Here is a 22,340-nt window from a genome sequence, read left to right on the forward strand (position 1 = left end):
ACAGAGACTGGAAGGAAACTGAGTAAAATATTAAGTGGTAATATATGTTGTTGGTAGGTAATTGATAAGCATAGTTTCTTCTTGGTATACCTAATATTTTCTAATTTTCTTCAGTGAGTAAAGTTTTTATTGCCATACTCCTTTTTTGAGTCTATAGGCGTTAAAAAGAACCTCTGTGCTAAACAATGAGGTTATAAAGACTAACATTGCTGTCCTGTCCTTAAGAGCTCAGATTAAGTAGATGAAACAGTCTCAAGACGTATAATGCCAGCCCAGTATGCTCACTGCTGTGACAGAGGCACATACAAAGTGCTGGGGTATCCAATGGAAGGGATTCGCTGACGTTATTCCCAAATCTCTAGTTCTTTGGGAAATCTTGCACTCAGTTACTTTGTATACAGGTCTCTTTCCAGCCTCTTTCAACTTAAGAGTCATTGATCCAAGTTTACAACATCTTCTGCAAACCCTGCAGGGGGCAATAAATTCAAGGAGCCTGTTCTGCTGGTGGTGGTGAGAAAGAAAGAGTACAGGTTCCGTGGTCTGAATGTTTGTGTCCCCGTGCAAATTCATACATTGGAATCATAGCCCCCAAGGTAATGGTGTGAGGAGATGGGGCCTTTGGGAAGTGATTAGGTCTTGAGGGCTGAACCCTCATGTTGGGATTAATGCCCTGAAAGAGGCCCCAGAGAGCTAGCTGGTCCCTTCCACCATGAGGACACAGCAGGAAGGCACTGTTTCTGAGCCAGAAAGCAGGCCTCGCGAGACACCAAATCTGCTGGCGCCTTGACTTCCCAGCCTCCATAACAGTGAGAAATAAATTTCTGTTGTTTATAAGCTACCGAGGTTTTGATATGTTGTTATAGCAGCCCGAATGGACCAAGACAGTGGGCTTTGGGGCCAGACGGAACTGGCTTGAATCCCCCTTCTGTCACTACTAGTTCTTTGGCCTTAGGTAAGTCACTTTGATTCTTCAATCATTCAATAAGAATTAGACTTTCTTAGGAGATTTTGAGATAATGTACTTACAAAGTAAGTACAGAAAAAGTGGCAAATAGCAGATATGGTTGCCACTTTAATCACTGTTGTTTTCTTAAGGCATAATCCCTTCCTTTAGTGAGCTTTCCATCTAGTTGAGGAGGGAAGATTCATGCAATTAAAAACAGAATTTCCAAGACAATGTGACCTAAAGACCAAATGAGAGATCTGGGTAGCAAAGGCTGTGGGATTCAGAGAAGCAACAGGGGTTCTCAGCCCTGAAGTCAGCACAGCTCTTCCTCCCCTGTGCAAGCTGGGTTCTCACTGAGTAACCCCGACTTGCCAGCTTGCCCATGGGTTCTGGCTCTGTGAGTTTATTACTCGAAAATACCTGGCACCTAGCGCTGGCCTGCTTCCTTGTGGATGTGGAATACAGGTCTGCGTGCTGAATCTTTGTGACGCACACAGAGACAGGCTCTTTCCCTTGGTGACAGTGCTCCCTCCAGGGACCATCTTGGGTCTGGGGAGTGACAGCCGTATTATGAGCAGCCTCCCAGAAAACAAATATGGATTCTTAATTCTAAAGCCAATTTCCTAATGCGTTCTAGCAGGGCACACAGAAATGAAGCCTGCTTCACAGAATTAACAGCGCTCACTCCCATCTGATGGCAGGAGACAGAGACACAGGCTAGCCTAATGAGAACTGATTGGGATATTCTGTCTGGCGATAATAGCAAATGTAAAACAGTGAAACCTCAGACTCCCCTTCTGGTTGCTGTCGGATTTGTGTAATAAGCCGGCACACACAGGCACACACATGCGTATATCTGTAAAATTAAATTCCCCAGAGAATCTGACCAAGGCAGTGCCCACTCTCTTGTTTTTAATAATAATATTTTCCATTTAATCTTTCTTAGAATTTGTGGAGGCTTTGTCCATTCCAAACTCTAAGGAAAAAAATTAGCATTTAGATAGGATTGCACCAGCGTTAAAATCAATTGAAATGGAAACAGAGATCATGGGAAGGTTGAGACTCCTGGAGGTTTTTCCATAGGATGATTCTAATATGACATTCAGGGTGCCCAAAGCATACCTCTCCCTATGTCTCATCATCAGTATGCACTCGGCCTTGTCCCCAGGTGCCTCTTTCTCACACGTATTCCTCCCCAAGTCTCCTGAGAATCACATTTGTGGTAGCAGAGCCCCTTCCAAGCTCTAGCTCTTCTTTCTCCAGGAATAATCATTGCAAAGGAGACACAAGGCACAGGGTCCTTGCTGTCCAGGGTGTAGAGACATGAAATATCCCTCGTTTGCCCCATAGACTTAAAAGACTCTCTCTAGGTTCTTCTTCCTGCCCCTGCCCCCACAGCCATACACCACTTTTCTCAATCACACACCCTCAACCTTCCTTACACTCAAATTCCAGACAATTCCTGCAGCCTCAGAAATGCACTGGAGACCTATACTGACTGGACAAGGACTTCAAGGAAGTCACCTAGAGGTCACAGTCAGCAGTGTCCCCTACACATTACATGGGTTCGGTAGGCAGGATCCTAACAGGGAAGCACAACCCTTGTCTGTGATTCCTGTGTGAACACCACCAGCCCACATCCTAATTGACCTTAATGATTCCTGTCTGCCATCCATTTGGATATAGTTTCAGGATCTGTCCACAGCATTCAGAAGCCTCCATAATCTGGTGCATCACTGACTCTATCTGCCAGTGGTAAATTCTTGAAACAGAAACTGACAGCTGCTTTTACTGAGCTGCCTCTAGAGCCATTGTTGCCCTCAGATCTCCTGATAAACCAGACTCATGTTCTTTCTCATTTTGCCTTTTACTGCTCCTCTCCTGGAACCACCAGACCACAGGAGTGAGGCTCATTTAGTGCTAATGTCTTGCGTGTGGTTGGTATTTTCCTGTCTTGCAAACTCATTTATCCGAGTCCCTGATCCAAACCCTATGCATTCCTGGCAGTTGCTCCTCAGCGTTCCTTCCTTAATGTGAGCCCCACTGTACTCCTCTGTGCCTCTGTGTTTGTCTTCGCTTCCACACCTTTCCCTACCTCTCCTATTTCCATTCCAGCTTCTGAGTCCCTGTCCCCAGCTCAGTCCTTTGTATCCCTCCAGCCGGAAGTGTAACTTTTGATTCTTTTCTCATACAGGAAGATGATTTGAATGGGATCCACATTGTGGCCTTTGCAGAGAAGAGTGACCCAGGTAGGAAACCTTCAATCTGCTCTTTTACAGCTTTAGCAAGTACCGATTTCTTACCTTTGTCAGCTCTCACCTTTCTCTTCTCTCACATCCCATCCATAATGCAACTGCAAGATATTGGGCACCCCCTGGTGGTCGCCTATTAAGTATGAGTTCGTTTTCAATTGTGCACACGGCTAAGAGAAGAGAAGGTGTGACCAAATCAGAATGTTATAGACTACCAGGTTCCTACACCGCTGCACAGCAATGGACCAAACACACTGAGTCAGTGGGATTTGCAGCAGAGAAAGAGTTTAATAATCGCAAGGCTGCCAAATGGGTAAGGGGAGGGATTCTCAGGCCACAAATCCAATTCTTCAAGGGGTTCTGGGCAAGGGTTTTTAAGAGGATCATGGAAGGTGAGGGCCTGGAAAATTGGGGTCATCGATTGATCTGGGTAAGGGGATGAAATTGTGAGGATGTGGAAACTGCATTCTTCCATAAGTCAGCCCCTTGCTCAGCCTTTTAGACCAGCTGATGTCAGTAGTTTTATTGGTATGCAGAACCTAAAAGAGAAACTCAAATGGAAATCTTATTGTATTAGTCCATTCTCACATTGCAATAAAGAAATACCAGAGACAGGGTAATTTATAAAGAAAAGAGCTTCATTGGCTCATAGTTCTTCAGGTTGTACAGGAAACAGGGCAGTATCTGCTTCTGGGGAGGCTTCAGGGAGTTTTTACTCATGGCAGTAGGCAAAGCGGGAGCAGACACCTCACATGGCAGGAGCAGGACCAAGGTGGTGGGGAGGTGCCACACACTTTTATATAACCAGATCTTGTGAGAACTCACACCAAGTGGGGCATGGTGTTAAATCATAGGAAACCACCCCCACGATCCAATCATCTCCCACCAGGCCCCACCTCCAGCATTGGGGTTACATTTCAACAGGAGATTTGGGTAGGAAACACAGATCCAAACCATATCACTTTTAATCTCACCATGTCTTAAACTTTATCTATAGAACAGAGAAGGGACAACAAGTCTTGTGACAAGGGCTACATTATCCTGGGGTAGAACACAGGGAAGAGAAGTGGGCCAGGGGGCAAGCCAGCTTCACGATTGCTGCTGATGGTGTGGGAAGCCTAGCGGGATATTATTTTTTTCTCCAGTTCATTTTATGAAGTGTTTTTGGAGATGCTTTCAAGAACCTCAAACATTCTGCTTTGCTTCCTAAACATAGAAAGGTACACTGGGCCCTGGGGGAGATATTAAAACATACCAGCTTTACAGGGTGTGTGTATGCTTGTGTGTGTGTGCACATGTGAACTTCTGTTCACATTAAAAGTTTATTTACCAATTTTGCCGTCTAGCCTATATCAACCACAATTCTACCTGAAAATAGGATAAATGTGTACTTTGATCCATAAAATATTGTCTGTGCTTAGGAAATGAAGTAGGAAACATTCCCCTAAATAATGAGAACTGGGGAAAATGAGCAGCTTATTTTAAAAGTGCAAGATGACCCTGTAAACGGATGGGTAACTTTGTTTTTGGAACTTGGACAACTTTTCTCTGGTTTCACTCTTTTCAACACCAGTGGAGAGTGAAGTGCAGGAAAATTAATTCTGCAGGTAGCAATTCCCTATGGCAGTGCTCTGTGAGATAGAGAGTCCCCACGAGAAAGTGGAAGCACAGATTCTGAAGTGCATTTTGGAAACCCTGGGACAACCCAGAATGTAACCAGAGAAGACAAGGGAATGTAGACTTTCATGGTATTTGCTGGGGACCTCAGTCTCTTGTATACTCATAGGGAGAGATCTAGAGATGGTTCCACTAGACAGATGAGGAAACAGTGGTTTGGAGAAGTTGAACAAACTGCCCAAGAGAACACAGTTAGTGGCAGATCATGAAGGGTGAACAGATTGCCTTTTTCATCACTATACAGCTGATTCTTGCACAGTGTCTTGACTCATGGTAGGTGCTCAATAAATATTTGTCTGGCAGATGATTAGAGAGTTAGATGACCAACCAAGACTGAGCCCCAAACTCTTCACTGGCAGACCAGCTTTTCCTTCCCTTTTTTGGCAATACACTAATAGCCTCCATAGTTTCTTACAGAGTGAAACCCACATTTTTTATCATATAATTTATAAAATCAAGATATAATCCATATACCATAATAGTAACCCTTTTAAAGTGAAGATTTCCGTGGTTTTTAGTACATTCACAAAGTTGGGCAAACATAATCAGTATCTAATTCTAGAATATTTTGAAAAACAGCCATTAGCAGTCACTCCCATTTCCCTCTTACCCACCTCTGCAAGCAGGAATTACCTAGTATCTCTAAAATTTGCCTATTCTGGACATTTCATGTAAATGGAATCATTTAATATGTAGCCTTTTGTGTGTGGCATCTTTCACTTAGCATGATGTTTTCAAGGTGTCCCAATGACATTGCACATATCATTCCTTTTAAGGGCCGAATAATATTCCATTGTATCAAAACCAAACTTATGTTCTGAATTATCTGAGCACTCTCTTATCTTTTTCACTTTTCAACATGATCTAGCCCTTGTCTCCACCCTCCCAAAAAAAGCCAGTGTGGCTTCAGTGGGTTTTCCACCGATTCTGGCCACCACTCTTCCCTGGAGGAGCAAATAGCAAAGGAAGCCAATTGCCTAAGGTTTACAAGCTATAATCAAACAGAATTGGATCCCTGGTGTTATGTGAACAGAGATGCAGTAGCCATAGGCAGCAGCCTGCTGGCCAGGCTCCACCTCACCTGCTCCCTTCCAGGATTGTGGGGAAGCCTGTCTGGCTCTTTGGAACAATAGAACAAAGAGGCCTCCCTGAAGTTGCAGGAACCTGTTTGACCGAGATTTCTGCTGTAATGAATCAAGCTCCAGAAACTACTTCCACCTCCTCCCTGCACAAATATCCCTGGGCCTGAAACTGTGCCTTTCCCCAAAAGAGCCCAAGCTGGGGCTTGTACTGGGAAGCTGTAAGCATGCACTGAGGTGAGAGCAGGGGGATGGGGAGGAGCTCTAGAAGCATCTTCTCTGAGTGAGGGCCTTGCTACTCAGGATTGGGAAAACGAAAGACTTGTCTGTGAAAGTCCCTGACTCTGAATTTGTGGTTAATCAGTGATTTACCTGCACAGCACTGATGTGCAACCTGGGGCAATGGGCCTGACTGCAGGACTAGGAATTTCATTCCTGCAAAACAGTCCCTCTGCATTCCTTCGCTCTTGCTAACAAGTTAGACATGGCCTTTCGCCCCAACCAAACACCTACCCCCACCACCCGAAGGAAGAAGATCATACATCCAGGAAAATAATATAGTTCTTCTTAAAGAACTAACAGTACTGAGGAACTGTGCTAGGAGCTTTATGTAGATGACCTTATTTAGCACTTAAAGCCACTCTGTAATACGTGCATGATGATTATTATTCTAGTGTCAAATGAGGAACATGAGTTTTAGAGGTTAAATAAGTTGCCCAAATCACTCACTGTACCTAAGCCAAGATTCAAATTCAAACAGGCTGTCTTGACCTCTAAATACATCATGACTATGAGGAAGATGATGATGATTGTCACTTACTGTGTACTTATATGTACACAAGAACCCCATGAGGAAGGCATTATTTTTATTACAACTGAGGAAGCTGAGGCTGAGAGAGCTTACCTCACTGGGAAGCATAAAGTTGGAAAGACGCTTAGGATGTCTGGCTTCCCAGCCCACACCCTTAACCACAAGGCCCTGCCATAGAGTTATATGAAGTCGTCAGGGTAGCAACTCTGAGTGGCATATAAGTCTGTAGCAGGGCCTTATGCTAAGTGATCATTTGGTCCTCCTTCCTGCCTCTCTGTTGCCCTTCACCATCTCCACCTCCAACATTTGAAAGACAAGAAAGCAGAGACCCAGGGCAATGCAATGGCATGTTCGAGATCACAGGGTTATAGGAATAGTGGGAAATCGAGCTTAGACTTCCCAAGGGCCCCTCCTGTGCACAGTCCACCCTATTACACCAACTCCAAACAATGCCCCAGCCAGTGCAGGCTCTGAGCATGTGCAGTGCTGCCGCATGTACTGGGGAAGGGGACACGAGCAGGCAGAGCAGGCGGAGGTGAGAAGAGCGCAAAACCACCTGGAAGCTTGAGAGCCCAGTTAGGGAAGAAAAGTCCGGCTTCCTCCCTCTGTCTGTCCAGGTTTGGGATCTAAGATTACACAGCAGCAACAACCACACATCCCAGTGATCCAGCTGCCCCAACCACTTTCTTCCCCCAGCAGTTCTGACATGACCCTCATGGCCAAGAGCTTGAGTTCACCCAGGGTAGAAAGCTGAAGGCAGGCAGCAACCCTGTACTCCCACCTCCACCTGCCAGGAGGCAGGGTCTGCTCTCCTGGCCCTTGAGCCTAATCGCTGGATCTCTCCTGCTGTACTCATCCCATGCCCTCAGGCAGGCCTGGCTGGGAAGGACATTTCCTAGCCCTGTGCTCTTGCCCATTGCCTGGTGGTGCTGCCAGTCTTCCTCCAGCTCCTGCGCTCAAAGTGTCCGCCAGAGCCGCTCGTCTGACAGGTTTGAAAATGAATGATTCTCTTCATCACCACCCCTAGATGTGTCTGTGTTAGGCTGACATCTTCTTTATAACATGTGATGAAAGGTTTGCAAAGCAGCGTTTCTACATGAGTGCATGCTAGATGGGTATCCTCAAAGGGCACCGGGAATATTAGCGCTAACAAGCTGGAAATGCAAGGACAGGCTGCTGTCTGCACACGTGGAACAGAATTAGTGACAGGCCCTGGAAGGAACATCTCCAAGCTCTGTTCCATCCAAGCTTCCACTGCTTCAGGTTCTTGTAAAAATCTTTTTGAGACCAATTGTCTTAAGTAGGACCACTAACTACCGCCTTGAGCTTTTGATTTTAAGTTTGGTTTACCAAATTTAACATTTGGTTCTTTCTTTCTTTTTTCTTTTTTTTTTTTTTTGAGACAGAGTCTCCCTCTATTGCTCAGGCTGGAGTGCAGTGGCACCATCTCTGCTCACTGCAACCTCCACCTCCCGGGTTCAGGCAATTCTCCTGCCTCAGCCTCCCGAGTAGCTGGGATTAGAGGCATAGGCCACCACACCTGGCTAAGTTTTGTATTTTAATAGCCTCCCAAAGTGCTGGGATTATGGGTGTGAGCCACTGTGCCCAGCCTGGTTCTTACTATGTGTTGAATGTTATTCCAAGCACTTAACAAATATCAACATATTTAACCTTTGCAACAACCCGCCATGTGAGGTGCTGTTTTTATCATCTTCCCCGGTGTACAGATGATAAAATACAGGGAGAAAGAAGTTAAATAATGTCCCCAGCTCACATGGCTAATCAGTGATAGAACTGGGATTCAAACCCAGCAGTCCAGCCCCCAGTCTGGGCTCTGTAACCATCAGCTTAAGCTTCTCTTCATCACAACACCATATCATTTGACTTTTTCACCAATTCTGGGATCTTAGGGCCAGGAGAAGACAGGCAGAGAAAGAGAGTTGTGGTAAGGCGTGGTAGCGTATTCACATGTCTCAAGTGCCATGTCACAGCTGTGGGGCCCAGACAATGTCCCCTGTCCTACGCAGATGTCTGACTCTCACAGGTGACCTCTTGGCAATTCCATCTTGTGAGAGGAGAGCTCCTGGCTTTGTCTGTCCCTCTGAGGTTTCCCAAAGGATCCAGTTCAGATGCTGGGCTGCTTTTTGAGAATTCCATACTTACTGAGTGAGCTCTGGCCTAGAGACCAACAAGGTCTTTCTGAGAGAGGACCTGTCCTATATACCCTTGTGTCTCAGGCCCTGGCTCTGGGCTTAAGATGTTGTGGGAACTCAAATTATACCTGCCTGATGAAAACAAACAAACAAACAAACAAAACCCTTACGCCTGTAATCCCAGCACTTTGGGATTACAGGCAGGTGAATCACAAGGTCAGGAGTTCGAGACCAGTCTGGCCAACATAGTGAAACCCGGTCTCTACTAAAAATACAAAAATTAGCTGGGCGTGGTAGCATGCACCTGTAGTCCCAGCTACTCGGGAGGCTGATGCAGGAGAATCACTTGAACCTGAGAGGCAGAGGTTGCAGTGAGCCAAGACCATACCATTGCACTCCAGCCTTGGTGACAGAGTGAGACTCCATCTCAAAAACAAAAACAAAACAAAACAAACAAACAAAAACCCTTCCCATCAATGAAGGATCAAAGTAGTGGAAAAAAAAAAAACCTTAAAATGAGTAAGAGTTTGATGGGGGTGGAGGAGAGAAAGGAAGAAGACAGACAAAGTCTTTATGAGGCCCTTCTGCATGTGTCTCCCTACACACTTTACCCAACCCACATGCTGATAGCATCTTGTTATATCAACATGCCTGAGAGGTCATGTGGCAGCTGTTCTCTCCACTTTCAGAGGAGGAGATGAAAGGGGAGCGGTTAAGTGACCTGTGCAAGGTCTTTAAACTCCAGACCCAGTGCCCTCTTTAGACACAACCTCTAAGCTGTGTGGTTCTAGCCCCGGCCGTTTATCTGTCCACCTGCCACACAAGCAAGGGAAGGACCCCACTCTAAGAGCTTGGTCCTCCCAAGCTCAGGCCTCTCCTCACAGGAGCAGAGACCCTGAGGCCCAGAACTTCCCATGGCATGGAGTCAGGAAGGGTCCCTTTCCATGCCTTTGTGGAATGAGCACAGCCAGCTCCCCCAGGAGTGGGGCCGTGAGGACAGGTAGCAGGGCAGGGCAGGCTGCATGCTGTGGGCCTGTTCACTCTTGGGCCGCTGCTTGGTCTGAGACACACGAGCCTCTGCCGAATGTGGCCTTGGCTCCTGACTTGGCTGTGCCTGACCTGGGACCGGTCCCCTAGGGCTTGGTGAAGGCTCATTCCCACCAGTCCCTGCCAGGGAAACAGGAGAGGATAATCACCAGTTTCTCCTCCCACAAAGATTTGATTCCCAGAGGCCAGTCGCTTGCCGTGGGAAACCTCTTGGTTCAACGTGCATCCCTTGGCTGCGGGTCATGGTCTCTCAGGACTCCAAGCCTGCGTGGCAGGAGAGGAGTTGCGGTTCTCACAGCTCCAGGTCTCTTTATTTACATCCATCTCTGAGACGCCAGTCCCGCTCAGAGCCATCCCTGAGTTAGCCAACCCATCATACTACAGCTGCTGGGAGGCGAGGGCTTGGCAGCGTGGTTTGAAGGAGGGGAAGGGACCCCTCCAAGGGTAGGTAGAGGCCAGCCCGCCAGCCCTGGGGCTGACCCCTGGACAGTTTCCTCAGTGTCCCAACCCCTGCTTCCCTGATATTGAAGCTTTCACACTGGGCTTAAAAATCTCAAGCACGAACTCGAGGAAGGAAGATGGCAGCGACACTGGTAGGAAAGTGGAGACCTCAGAGGGTAGGAGACAGTGGAGACCTCAGAGGGTAGGAGACAGTGGAGACCTCAGAGGGTAGGAGACAGTGGAAGTGGCTCCAGACGTGCAGACTTAAGACCTGAGTTCAACTCCCAGCTCTACCATTTGCTCCCATGTGATGCTGGGCAAGTCATTTGCTCTCCTTGGGTCTTAATTCCATCCTCTTTAAAATGGAGATGATAAAATCTTCCTAACCTCCATCAAGACTAGTTGTAAAAATCAAATGCAAAAGTACTCAGTACCCAGTAAGTGTTCAATAGACACTCAGAAAATAAAGGTTGGAGCAGCGTGATTACAGACTTTCTGCATATGGAGAACAATGTTCTGTGTCCTGGCTGGGCATGGTGGCTTTTGCCTATAATCCCAGCATTCTGGGAGGCTGAGGTGGGAGGATCGCTTGAGCCCAGGAGTTCAAGACGAGCCTGGGCAATACAGAGAGACTTCATCTTTACAGACAGTAATAAAAAAATTAACTGCACGGTGGCATGTGCCTCTGGTCCCAGCTACTTAGGAGGCTGAAATGGGAGAATCACTTGAGCCTGGGAAGTCAAGACGGCAGTGAGCCGTGATTGCACCACTGCATTTCAGCCTGGGGAACAGAGTGAGACTCCATCTCAAAACAAAACAAAAAAGAACAATGTCCAGTGTCCATAAAGGAAGAAATTGGGGAGTAAACGTCATGTGAAAAAACGGAGATTTCAATTGGATGCAAGGATAAGATTCTTGGCTGTTAAAATGATCAACTCTGTAGTCAGCCTTTAGCAAGGTCAAAGGGTCTCAGTCCTGGAAATATTCAACAGAGACAAATGTTCTGAGTGGGGGCTATTCATCTACCTGGAGTTTGGAATGTCTGGGTTGCGGGGGTCTCTTCTGATTTTGAGAACTGATGCTTTTCTGATAACTGCAGAGAATAGACCTCTACTTGCTTTGTCTAGATAACTGTTAGCCTACACATCTCTGAATAGTATTTCCCCCTTTTCTCTATATAGTTTTTTGAAGTATAGGCTATATTCCTTCTGAAACATACATGACCACAGTCTTGAAAGGGCTCCAAGCCATGTCTACCACTGATAAAGGAAACATTTACTCATTTTAAACTCAGTCATTCATCCATGTAATTTTAACAGTGGACTAGCCCTTGCTTAACATTGAATTACTAAAGTGAAATGCAGCTTCCTACATCTGCCTTCCTGGTCAAAAAGGGAGGATCCACAGAGAATGTTTCTCTTTTCCAGGGGACCTGCCAGTTTTACAAAGAAACAGAGGCTCTCTTTGGAAAAAATTGAACTTGTAACTTACAATTTTAGCAACTGAATACATGTGAGACCAGGTTAGCTGCCTTAACTCACTTTCACAGATTGAGAATCCATTTTAACAAGTCTACACTCAAGGCTGGTGTCTGAAGAGGGGAGAGCCTCGGAGGCTCGTAAGCCTTTGATCAGGAATAGCCACACAAGCTAATGCCTTAAAAGCAAAGGAATTAAACCTTTCCCTGACCCAGTTATCAAGGCAGGGTTCTTGTGGTCACACCAGCTGGCACAGCCATCCCTGAAGACTTTGGTCACAGAATCGGCAACAGGAGCTGGAAGGAACCGCCCCACGCTGTACACTCTCATGATATAGTTTTCTGTGAGCATGTACCACGTGGATCCAAGACTGCCTCTACCCCACTCCCGGTGCCCAGATCACTGAACCTGATACCGATGTGGTAAATGAACAGAGGAATGGCCAGGCTTAGGGAGTTCCAGCCAGCTTCCTTGCCTTTGAATATTGAATGTCAGGTAATTTAAGTAAAATAATGGCTAAACCTTACTATATGCCAGGCACTGTCCAAGTGCTTCAGAGATACTGACTCATTTAACTCACAACTACCCGATGAAGTAGATGCTATCATTTTCATCATCCCTGTTTTACAGATGAAGAGACAAACATTAAATAACTTGCTCTAAGTCACACTCTAAGGGTACATCCAGGACCTTGGCCAAGGTCATTTGGCCCCAGAGTCTGTGTGTTTAAGGGCCATGCTGGGCTGACTCCCTGAAGAATGGGCTCTGTTCTGTCACTGAAAGTATTCGGGGTCACAGACATTGTCCATTACAGAATTCATCACCCTGAACATCAGAAACCTGCCCTTGGATCTAGAGGAAACTTTTTCAGCTTTAATGTCAACCTTATTTATTAATTTATTCTGGGAGTGGTTTTTGAGATTTCTTTGCTTCTCTATAGACACAAAGAATATTCTCCTTACAGAAACTTTTATTTTCTTGAAAATGGGCATTAAGCCACACTTTTGACTTCACTCATTTACATAAAAACTACAACCCATTTGATTTTTCTTGCACAGTTCAGTTTTTCTTTTCAACTCTTAACCTGCTGTAGAATGTCAAATAGGAATGTAGTCGGGATGTCCTTGTATACCACATTCCTTTTGATGAATCCCAATGTTAAGAGAGTTTTTCCCATAAGAAAACAACAGCGCTCCGTTGTGTATTCAGCTTATAGTTTTGGGTCACAGATCCTGTCCCTCCACAACACTCCTGCCTGCCTAGACTCTCTTTTCCTTTACGTGAATCAGTCTCTTGCACCGCAAGTTTACTTTCTACTTTCATTTGAGTCTGTGTTTTTGCATTTCATCCTCTTTGTGAATTTCAGTTTCGTCATGCCCCTTTTACATTTGACTCTCTCTCATCTTCCAAAGTACTGGCAGTGTCACCTCATTGATTATCATTTCTTTGTTTTCTGCAGCTAAAAACAGTAACTGAAGTTGTTTTGGAGGAATTCCTCCTTGTGGTCTTTGTATTATGATTCCTATCTCTACAGATAACCAAGGTGGCACCATATTTCCCTCTCCTGTGACAGACACGTGGCCAAAGGAGGACCCATAGTGTCCACACATGTCAGCCAGTGATACACTGGAGGGGCAGGACCTTCTCAGTTCCACCTACAGGCAGCAGGAGTAATGCCCCTACCCCACCTCACCCCCAGCCCCGCAATGACAGATAAATGAACTCTAATGCTTAGGGCCCTGTCAATCTCCGGTGTCTGTCATAATCTCATTTGCAATATGGCTATGAGCACAGATTAAAAGATCACCCAGGTCCACTCTGTATTTCTGCAAGAAGTGGCCACCGGCCATAAAGACCCCTTCTAGGCCTGACACAGTGACTCACGTCTGTAATCCTGCACTTTGGAAAGCTGAGGCGGGATCACTTGAGCCCAGGAGTTCAAAACCAACCTGGGCAACAATGTGAGATCCCTGTCTGTACAAAATAAAACAATAAAATTTAAAAGACTAGCTGGGCATAGTGGCACACACCTGTAGTTTTAGCTACTTGTGAGGCTGACACAGGAGGATCACTTGAGCCTGGGAGGTTGAGGCTGCAGTGAGCTATGATCCCACCACGCTCTCCAGCCTGGGCAACAGAGACTCTCAAAAAAAAAAAAAAAAAAAGGAACTACTTCTCCACTAGAGGTCGCTCTGCTCCCCAGGTAATAAGGCCTAAAGGGGCTCAGCCTGAATCTTCAGTGTGAGCTAGCAATGGTGACTACACCAACTCAAAAACTCAAAGTAGAGTTGCTAAGAATAGTATGCGTTTTGCCTGGAATGCATTAGAGATAATGAAGTGTAGAAAAAAACTTTTACCAAGAGTCCAAAAGAGCCAAACAAAAGCTAGCATTCCTGGAGAGAGGAGAGGCTTGCTAAATAGAGGCCATAGGGAGGAGCTCAAGTTTGCTGAGACTCCAGACAAAAGAAGAAAAACTTTGCAAAGAAAGCACAGTTAATTGAATTCCCAAGTAGCTGGTGAGTTACTTGTATTCAAGGTATAAATTTCAAGCCACAAATTCAGCTATGCAAGAAATGTAACTTTATTATTTAGAACTGAACCTAAATTTCAATTTTGAGTGTATACCACTGAATGGTGGAAGCTGGGGCTGATAATTAAGGTCCTCCACCCCAACCCCACTATCCCGAGGGATCCAGGGTCTCTCTGGTTCCCAGGCATAGCTGAGTGGGGTGCACATCTGGTATGGGTCATCGTTATCTGTCCAAGTTCCTCAGAATGACAAGCAACTCCATGGGGCCTTCTGACAGACTTTTCTGTCCTAGTGCTTCTATACTAGGGGGTTCTCTAAGGGATTCTGGGATCTTTTCATTTGCCTGAGTTTAGTTCTGGGACAAATCATGGGTCTTCTGTACTCTGGGATTCCCTGAGACAGTGGAGATTCTGTACATGGACACACATGCACACATGGCTTGTGTTTCTGCACATGCACACGCATGCATACACACACACACACATACACACATGCACACACACATACACATACACACGTGCACACACACAGGCACAGTTTATTATTCTCAGGGACCTTTCAGAATCTAAACTATTTTTTCAGTTTCTAGCTGGGGGCTGGGGAGTGGTGCTGAGGGTTGAGAGTATGCTATCTCTTACTAAACGTTCTCCTAAAATTTTTGTTTATGGCAAAAATTGTATGCTCCCAGTCCTTCAAGGTTTAGGCTTTTAAAGCTAAAAAGTTCGTGTTCTTGAAGCTTACAAAGCTCCTCTCTGCTTTTCTTATGAATCATCCCACCCCTGGGGCAATGACTGCTGCTGACTGAACAGAGGGAGGGCCCAGTATACAAGGAAATAGGGAGAGACGGAGGGAAGCCCCGTTTACTATCCCAGAGCTGTGAAACCAACTGTAAATCAGAAGCTCGTTTGGTTTGAAGGTTTTAGCCATTCCTGGTTGTAGAAAACTAAGGGTCCAGGCGTAAACATTCTTGGTCCATAGAGCAAATGTTACTGGGGACTCTAAGAGACAGCAAAGCATCTGTTTCAAGAGATGGCACAGGATCTCTTGAAACAGGATCTCAAGACAGGCAGGGGTTTCTCTGTTCCGGGACTGACTTTCTGACCCAAGGCTGGGCAGTTTTCACAAATGAAGTTTGGCTTCCAGTGAAAAACCAGCCAGTTCTCTGTGAACTTTTAATCCTTTGTTCAAATTTTTTATTGTTTCCTTTGTATAAGCTGCTTTGCGCCTGGAGCTCTCATCTGACTCATTTTATAGAATAATCCTATAATTGAGGGTAAGCACCAAATGTCCTAAGAAGTCCTTGTGGAAAAATCGCACTCTGCTCTCTGCGTTAGAAGCTGTGTATGTGCAGTGGTTACTTAACTCTCTTGAATCCTGCTTCAGATGGCTACGAATTCCTGGAGATCCTGAAACAGGTTGCCCGGGACAATACTGACAACCCCGACCTGAGCATCCTGTGGATCGACCCCGATGACTTTCCTCTGGTGAGTGGCTCAGGCCAGCGCCCCACCCTCAGTTGCTTACACAGCCTCATGATTGCGTTTAGCGTCCGAGGAGGTGAAATAGGCAGGCGCACTTGAAGAAACCCAGTGGCGGCCCTCATCCCATGTGGGAGGTCTTGGCCCTTGGGGCAGTATTGAACTTGGGGCCTGGTGCTGACCCTGAAAGGATTAGGCTTATTCCCTGGAGATCAGGAGTTGAAAACCCTTGACTCTCAGGGCCCCACCCAAGTGAGCAGGGTAAACTCCTTTGGCAGCAGCTCCAGAGCTGCCCCTCATCACTCCATTCCCTGTCCCCAGAACTACTTTTATTTTCTGGGTGGGGACCATCATTCTGAGGCCACCTGAATTACTAAGTAATAAAAATCAGAGATGAACATTTTTCAGCGAGTTCAGAACTTTGTAGAGAGAAAGAGAGCGTGCCTGTCATGTTCATCATGTTCTCCCCAGGACCTAGCATAGTGTCTAGCCTACGATGAATGTGAAAGAAACTTAAAGTCCACACTTTTGCTAGTGTCCATGATCAATGGCCCAAAAGTTTTCATTATACTTAATTTTAAAAAAAGAATAAACAGAATTTGTACACTACATGCATTGAACCCTGGTACTCGTTCTGGTGCTGATAATAAGTACTCATACTGATAATAAGTGTAGCTGATATATTCTACTGTATGCCTGGAACTATAGTAATACTTTACATGCCTCATCACAGCGAATCCTCTCAACAACCCTGTGAAGTAGGTACTATTATAATTCCTGTCACAAGGTGGAGAGAATGATAGCTGGGGAGGTTAAAGCTAGTGAGTGATAGATGTGATATTCCAATGTAGGGTCTACATGATGCTAAAGCTTGGTCTACCGACTGCTTTAGGTAAAAGCTTATTGTGGTAATCAGTACAAGTTTAGCTATCATTAGGTTATGAATGATGACTTTATCTTCCAGGAATTATCATTAGTTGCATAGGTCATGACTGATGATACTGTGATTAAATAGAGAAAATTGAGAGTGATCTCAAGGGTCCTGAAAATCAGCCCTATGTAGAGGAGGGGGGTGAATCAAAGGCAGAGGCTTCCATGACGCTTGAGACCAATGTCGTAGCACTGGGTAATTATAAAAAAGTCATGGCCATATAAGACTGCATACAGTACAGCTTTGTTGATATAGCTTCTGCCTGGTTGTGTTTCTAGTTTATCTGACTATTTTGTTATACAAGCTTGCAGATGGTTTGCAGTTTTCCTGGCCAGTTCTTTTTTTTTTTTTTTTTGAGACAAGCTCTCACTCTGTCACCCAAGCTGGAGTGCAGCGGCATAATCTCAACTTACTGCAGCCTTAAGCTCCCAGGCTCAAGCAATCCTCCTGCCTCAGCCTCCTGAGCAGTTGGGACTATAGGCGTGTGCCACCACGCCCAGCTAATTTTTAAAATTTCTTTTAGAGACAAGGTCTTACTATGTTGCTCAGGCTGGTTTCAAACTCCTGGACTCTAGTCCCAAAGTGCTGGGACTACAGGCGTGAGCCACCGCGCCCAGCCTCTCTTCTGGCCAGTTCTATGTGTTTGCCTTGGTTTTTGCAAAGAAGAAATCTTCAGACTATTCTGATTTCCAGATTCCTGAATATCCCTAGTCCCCACTAGGCCATATATTTGCATGGGAGATTTTCTACCACTGAACATCTCCATTTAAAAAAAAAATCCTGTGGCCCCTTGCTCCTTTATTTTTGCCCCAGTCAGAGATTTGTCCATGTGGAGTCCAAGCCTGGTTGAATGAAGAAGCCTTCTTCTTACTTGGCAACTTGTGACCCATCATGGCTTTCCCAGCTATCTCATGTAGCACAAGATAAGGTATTTTTAAAACTGGGACATTAAAAAAGAGGTGGAGGGAAATGGCTCTATAAACTATAAAACAGCCACAAGTAATTTGGAAAGCAACATTAGACCACCTCTATAATTTTCTCTCTTACAGCTGTAGACACATGTTTCCATAATTTATGCTATGTCATCTTTTATTTAATGCTTATTTGAAGTGCTTGAAGGCTGGGGCCAAGTCTTCAATTTGCTAAGTGCTCACAGCTGTTTTGAAGACCTTTAACCAATGGTGACCTAGTTACTGCGAGGGGACGGCGGGTGGGTCCTTAACAGAGAATGCCCTCTGCCTGCTGTCTAATCTTATTTTTTTGTTGCTGCAGCTTGTTGCCTATTGGGAGAAGACTTTCAAGATTGACCTATTCAGGCCACAGATTGGGGTGGTGAATGTCACAGATGTGAGTATCCCATATGAAGGCTTGCTCAGGCACCCTTGGCCTGCCCTGTCTTCTGCTACACACAGCTTAGATTGTGAGAGCATCTATATAGCCCAGCCTTTTCAGAAGAGGGCAGGGGTCCTGCTCAAGGAAACTTGCCAGTGTGTTCCACGCCTGGTCTCTGAGCCAGTCCCAATCTGTGGTTCCATGGCTCTCTTCCATGGGCACATTTTCTTGCCTATGGGGCCAGGCTTTCCTGAATCACTGATTTGGAATTTTCCCTTCAAGTAAACTCTCCTGTATTTACCCCCAAAGCCAAACAACAAACAACAAGGTCTCCTTACAAAAGGGAACCCACACCAGGAGCTATCACTGCACAGTGGGTGATGGGGCCGTTGTGGCCTAGAATCCCAGGCAGGCAACTACTCCACAGGCAGGAGACCAGGCCTGCAGAAGGGAAGGAAGAGAATCATATGCGAGTAAGGGGCTTCTCCTCAGAGTTAAGGCATTGTTGAACTGAGGGTGGGACAGGCTAGAGAGGTACACTGGCAGAATGCGAGGAAATCTTAGATCTCAGTCCATACATCTGATACAACTCCACCATCATAAAACTCAAGTGGGGACAGATACAATCAGGCAAACAGTGGACAGAAAGGGATGATCACAGAGGATTATTAGAGCCATACTTAACTGAGGTAGAATCTCTTAAGAATGGGGGCCAAGCCAGGTGCGGTGGCTCATGGCTGTAATCCCAGCACTTTGGGAGGCCGAGATGGGTGGATCACCTGACGTCAGGAGTTCGAGACCAGCTGGCCAACATGGTGAAACCCCATCTCTACTAAAAATACAAAAATTAGCCAGGCATGGTCGTGGGCGCCTGTAATACCAGCTACTTGGGAGGCTGAGGCAAAAGAATCACTTGAACCCAGGAGGCGGAGGTTGCAGTGAGCCGAGACCATGCCATTGCACTCAAGCCTGGGCAACAAGAGCAAAACTCTATCTCAAAAAAAAAAAAAAAAAAGAATGGAGGCCAGTTAGCAATGTCTTTCTCCCCTGTTGATAGGTGTTCAATCACCTAGGGAACTCTACATTCATTTATTTTGTAAGCTACTTTAAAATTAATAATAATACATAACTTTCAAAATATGCTCAAGTGAAAACATTTTAAAACAGAACAGTAGAATAGAAGGTCAAAGTAAAAAGTATTTCCTACTCCCCTGACCCAACCCCTAGTCTCATTCCTGGAGGGAACCACTGGTGGTTGTTGCATGGGTATATTACCAGAAATGTCATATATATTCCACCGGGTAATGGAATACACATTTCCTTTTATGCAACACAAACAGTATACTACACATACCGTTTTGCTGTTTGGCATTTCCATTTAACAATGTGCACATTCCTAATAAGTGTAAGAGAGTCGGGGGGCACTCAGCACAGCTATTCAGCATGGCTACCCCTGGTCTGGTTCAGCCTTCATGCATTCACTCACTCATTCATTTTGTCCCTCACTGCAGGCTGACAGTGTCTGGATGGAGATTCCAGATGATGACGATCTTCCAACTGCCGAGGAGCTGGAGGACTGGATTGAGGATGTGCTTTCTGGAAAGATAAACACTGAAGATGATGATGATGAAGATGATGATGATGATAATTCTGATGAAGAGGATAATGATGACAGTGATGATGATGATGATGATGATGAATAGCCCAACCCCAAACAATTCTGATGAAGATAAAATCACAGCTACCCACTACCGTACAGACAGCACAAGGTGGCAGCAAGCAATTCCCAGCCAGCTCCTTTCCCTTTTCCATCATCTCTTTTCCCACTCCCTTTGCATCAGGAGCAGTATCATTCAGCAAATGCCTTTTCAAATGCAGCAATCCCACTTAGCAGGGACAGGAGGAAAATTATTCCCATTTTGACTGTCTTGACTGTCATGGAACAGATCTTGTTCTTTGCTGGACCATCAAGGGTCACGGCAGTGCCTGAACATGGCAGTCTGGGGTGAACAATCCCCTAACACAAGTTTACTTGTCTTTGATTATGACAGTAACAGAATTGACAGCTTTCTAACTCACAGGCATAGAGTGACCTTATAATCAGAGCGCAGGGAAGACACATGATTAATGATTTAGCTCCCTCCATACCTCGAACATCAGTTGGAATCCCTCCTCTAGCCAAGATGATCCTTCTTAGAGAAGGCTCAGCCTTGGAAGCAAACTTATAAATCATATTCTCATGGCTCTGTCAAACTTATTTCAAGTGATGGTCATTCATATCATTATGAACTTGGATATTCAAGTCTTTGGATGGCTATGGAGAGGTCTCGAAATGTGTACAGGTGTCACCATCATTTCTAGTACATTAGGAAACTGGGATGGGAGGTTGATTTGCTCTCTAAACTTCCCTCTAGTTGGCAAGTCTCACATATTCATCAGCAGGAGTGGAGGGTGGGAAGAAACTAGAAAGATGAAAGGTTTTACATTTTTCTGATGGGTTCATGTCTCTGATTGGGTCAGCTGGCTTCCTAGCCTAAGCTGGGATCTGAATACCCCTTCTCTGTAGCTGCTAGTGAGCCTTCCCATTTAGATTAAAGATTGCTTTATCCAGCAGTCAATTAACTCTCCAGTTATCGTACTCCCACAGTTGGCCAGGGCAGCAATAATTGGAGTTCATACTGATGCCCTGAGGCACCGAAAAAAAAAATCCCAAAGTGCCTTCTGAGCTGTCTAAAAGTTACATTGTGCTTGGTAGTTTTAGTGTTAAGTGTGCAGTATAATTTTCTAATTTATTTTCTCAATCTTTTAGCACATGTGTAAGACACTGTGCAAATTTTTTGAAAATAGAGCAATACTTTTTGTGGAATACTAGCTAACTAATTCTGTCATTAAACTCATATTTTGAAAATATTCAGACAATGTTGAAAATCCTATCTTGACTTTTCTGACTGTGCTCATTCTCATCTGGCTCCAGTCCTACCTCCTTATTTCTTCTGTTTTCCTTTCTTGCCCCGCTTCCTCTGCCTGCTCTTTAAATGATGGTGTTTCACAGCATCTCAACTCTACATACTCTTCCAAAATGATATCATCATGCCCATTAATACTATCCATGTGCTAATTACTTCCAACTATGAGTCTCTAACCTTGACTCTGCCTGATTTTTAGACACATTCATTCAACTGCCTCTGGACATCTTGACTTGATGTTGTACAAGCACTTTAGACTCAACACAACAAAACCTGAACTCATTGCCTTCTCCCCTAAACATCTTCTCCTCTTTATGGAGTCCTAGTTTGGGTGGGTGATAGCACCATTTATCCAATTGAGTAGGTGACCTGAAGGTGCCCCTTCCCCTCTGTGCTTTGTGCATCGCTGGATCATGTCACTTATCATTTAAGGTATAACATATATTTGCATGTCTGTCCTTTCACTAAATTGCAGGCTCCTTAGAGGCAAGGAATTTATCTTAGAATCCATAGCACTTAGCGCTTTGCCTATCACAAAGAAGATACTCATTTATTGAGTTGGTGGATGAATAATTGATTAACCAGAATACCTATAATTCCCCAGCACTATTGGGTAACAGAGCTTACAAGGTGTCTTAGTCTGTTTTTATTGATATAAAAGAATAACTAAGAGTGGGTTATTTATGAAGAAAAAATATTTATTTCACTCACAATTCTGCTGGCTGCAAGACTGGGCATCAGGTGAAAGCCTTGGCTGCTTCCATTCATGGCAGAAGGTAAAGGAAAACCAGTGTGTGCAGAGATCACATGGTGAGAGAGGAAGCATGAGAGAGAGGAGGTGCCAGCCTCTTTCTAACGACCAGCTCTCCAGGGAACTAACAGAGCGAGTATGCACTCACACCCCACTTCCTCCAGAGAGGGCGTTCATCTATTCATGAAGGATCCATCCCATGACCCAAGTTCTCAAGTTCTTAAATCACTCCCTTTAGACCCTACCTCTCAACACTGCCGCACTGGGGATTAAATTTCAACATGGGATTTGGTGGGAACAAATATCCAAATGATAGCACAAAGTATATTAGCAGGGTTTACTTATGTGGATATAAATTGTGTATATTTTGCTTAATGGCCCAAAGAAGCAGCTTGTCAATAACCTAACCAATGAATATCTTCGAGTCAATTGCTTTCTCTAATTTCTGTCCATGTAATAGCTAAGAAT

General features: G+C 45.1%; 1 protein-coding gene across 2 annotated transcripts in view; it reads left to right on the forward strand.

Annotated features, from left to right (window-relative positions):
• Positions 1-21,083, forward strand: part of CASQ2 (calsequestrin 2) — a 69,632-nt gene extending 48,549 nt beyond the window's left edge. For both annotated transcript variants that reach the window (XM_030824779.1, XM_030824780.1), the window contains 4 exons: positions 3,141-3,195; positions 15,798-15,898; positions 18,096-18,170; positions 19,667-21,083. In XM_030824779.1, coding sequence (XP_030680639.1) covers positions 3,141-3,195; positions 15,798-15,898; positions 18,096-18,170; positions 19,667-19,858 — 423 coding nt within the window. In that variant the 3' untranslated portion in view covers positions 19,859-21,083. The remainder of the gene's footprint in view (positions 1-3,140; positions 3,196-15,797; positions 15,899-18,095; positions 18,171-19,666) is intronic.
• The last annotated feature ends 1,257 nt before the right edge of the window (positions 21,084-22,340 follow it).

The sequence above is a fragment of the Nomascus leucogenys genome, chromosome 12 (assembly GCF_006542625.1).
Source record: "Nomascus leucogenys isolate Asia chromosome 12, Asia_NLE_v1, whole genome shotgun sequence".
In the NCBI taxonomy this organism is placed as follows: domain Eukaryota; kingdom Metazoa; phylum Chordata; class Mammalia; order Primates; family Hylobatidae; genus Nomascus; species Nomascus leucogenys.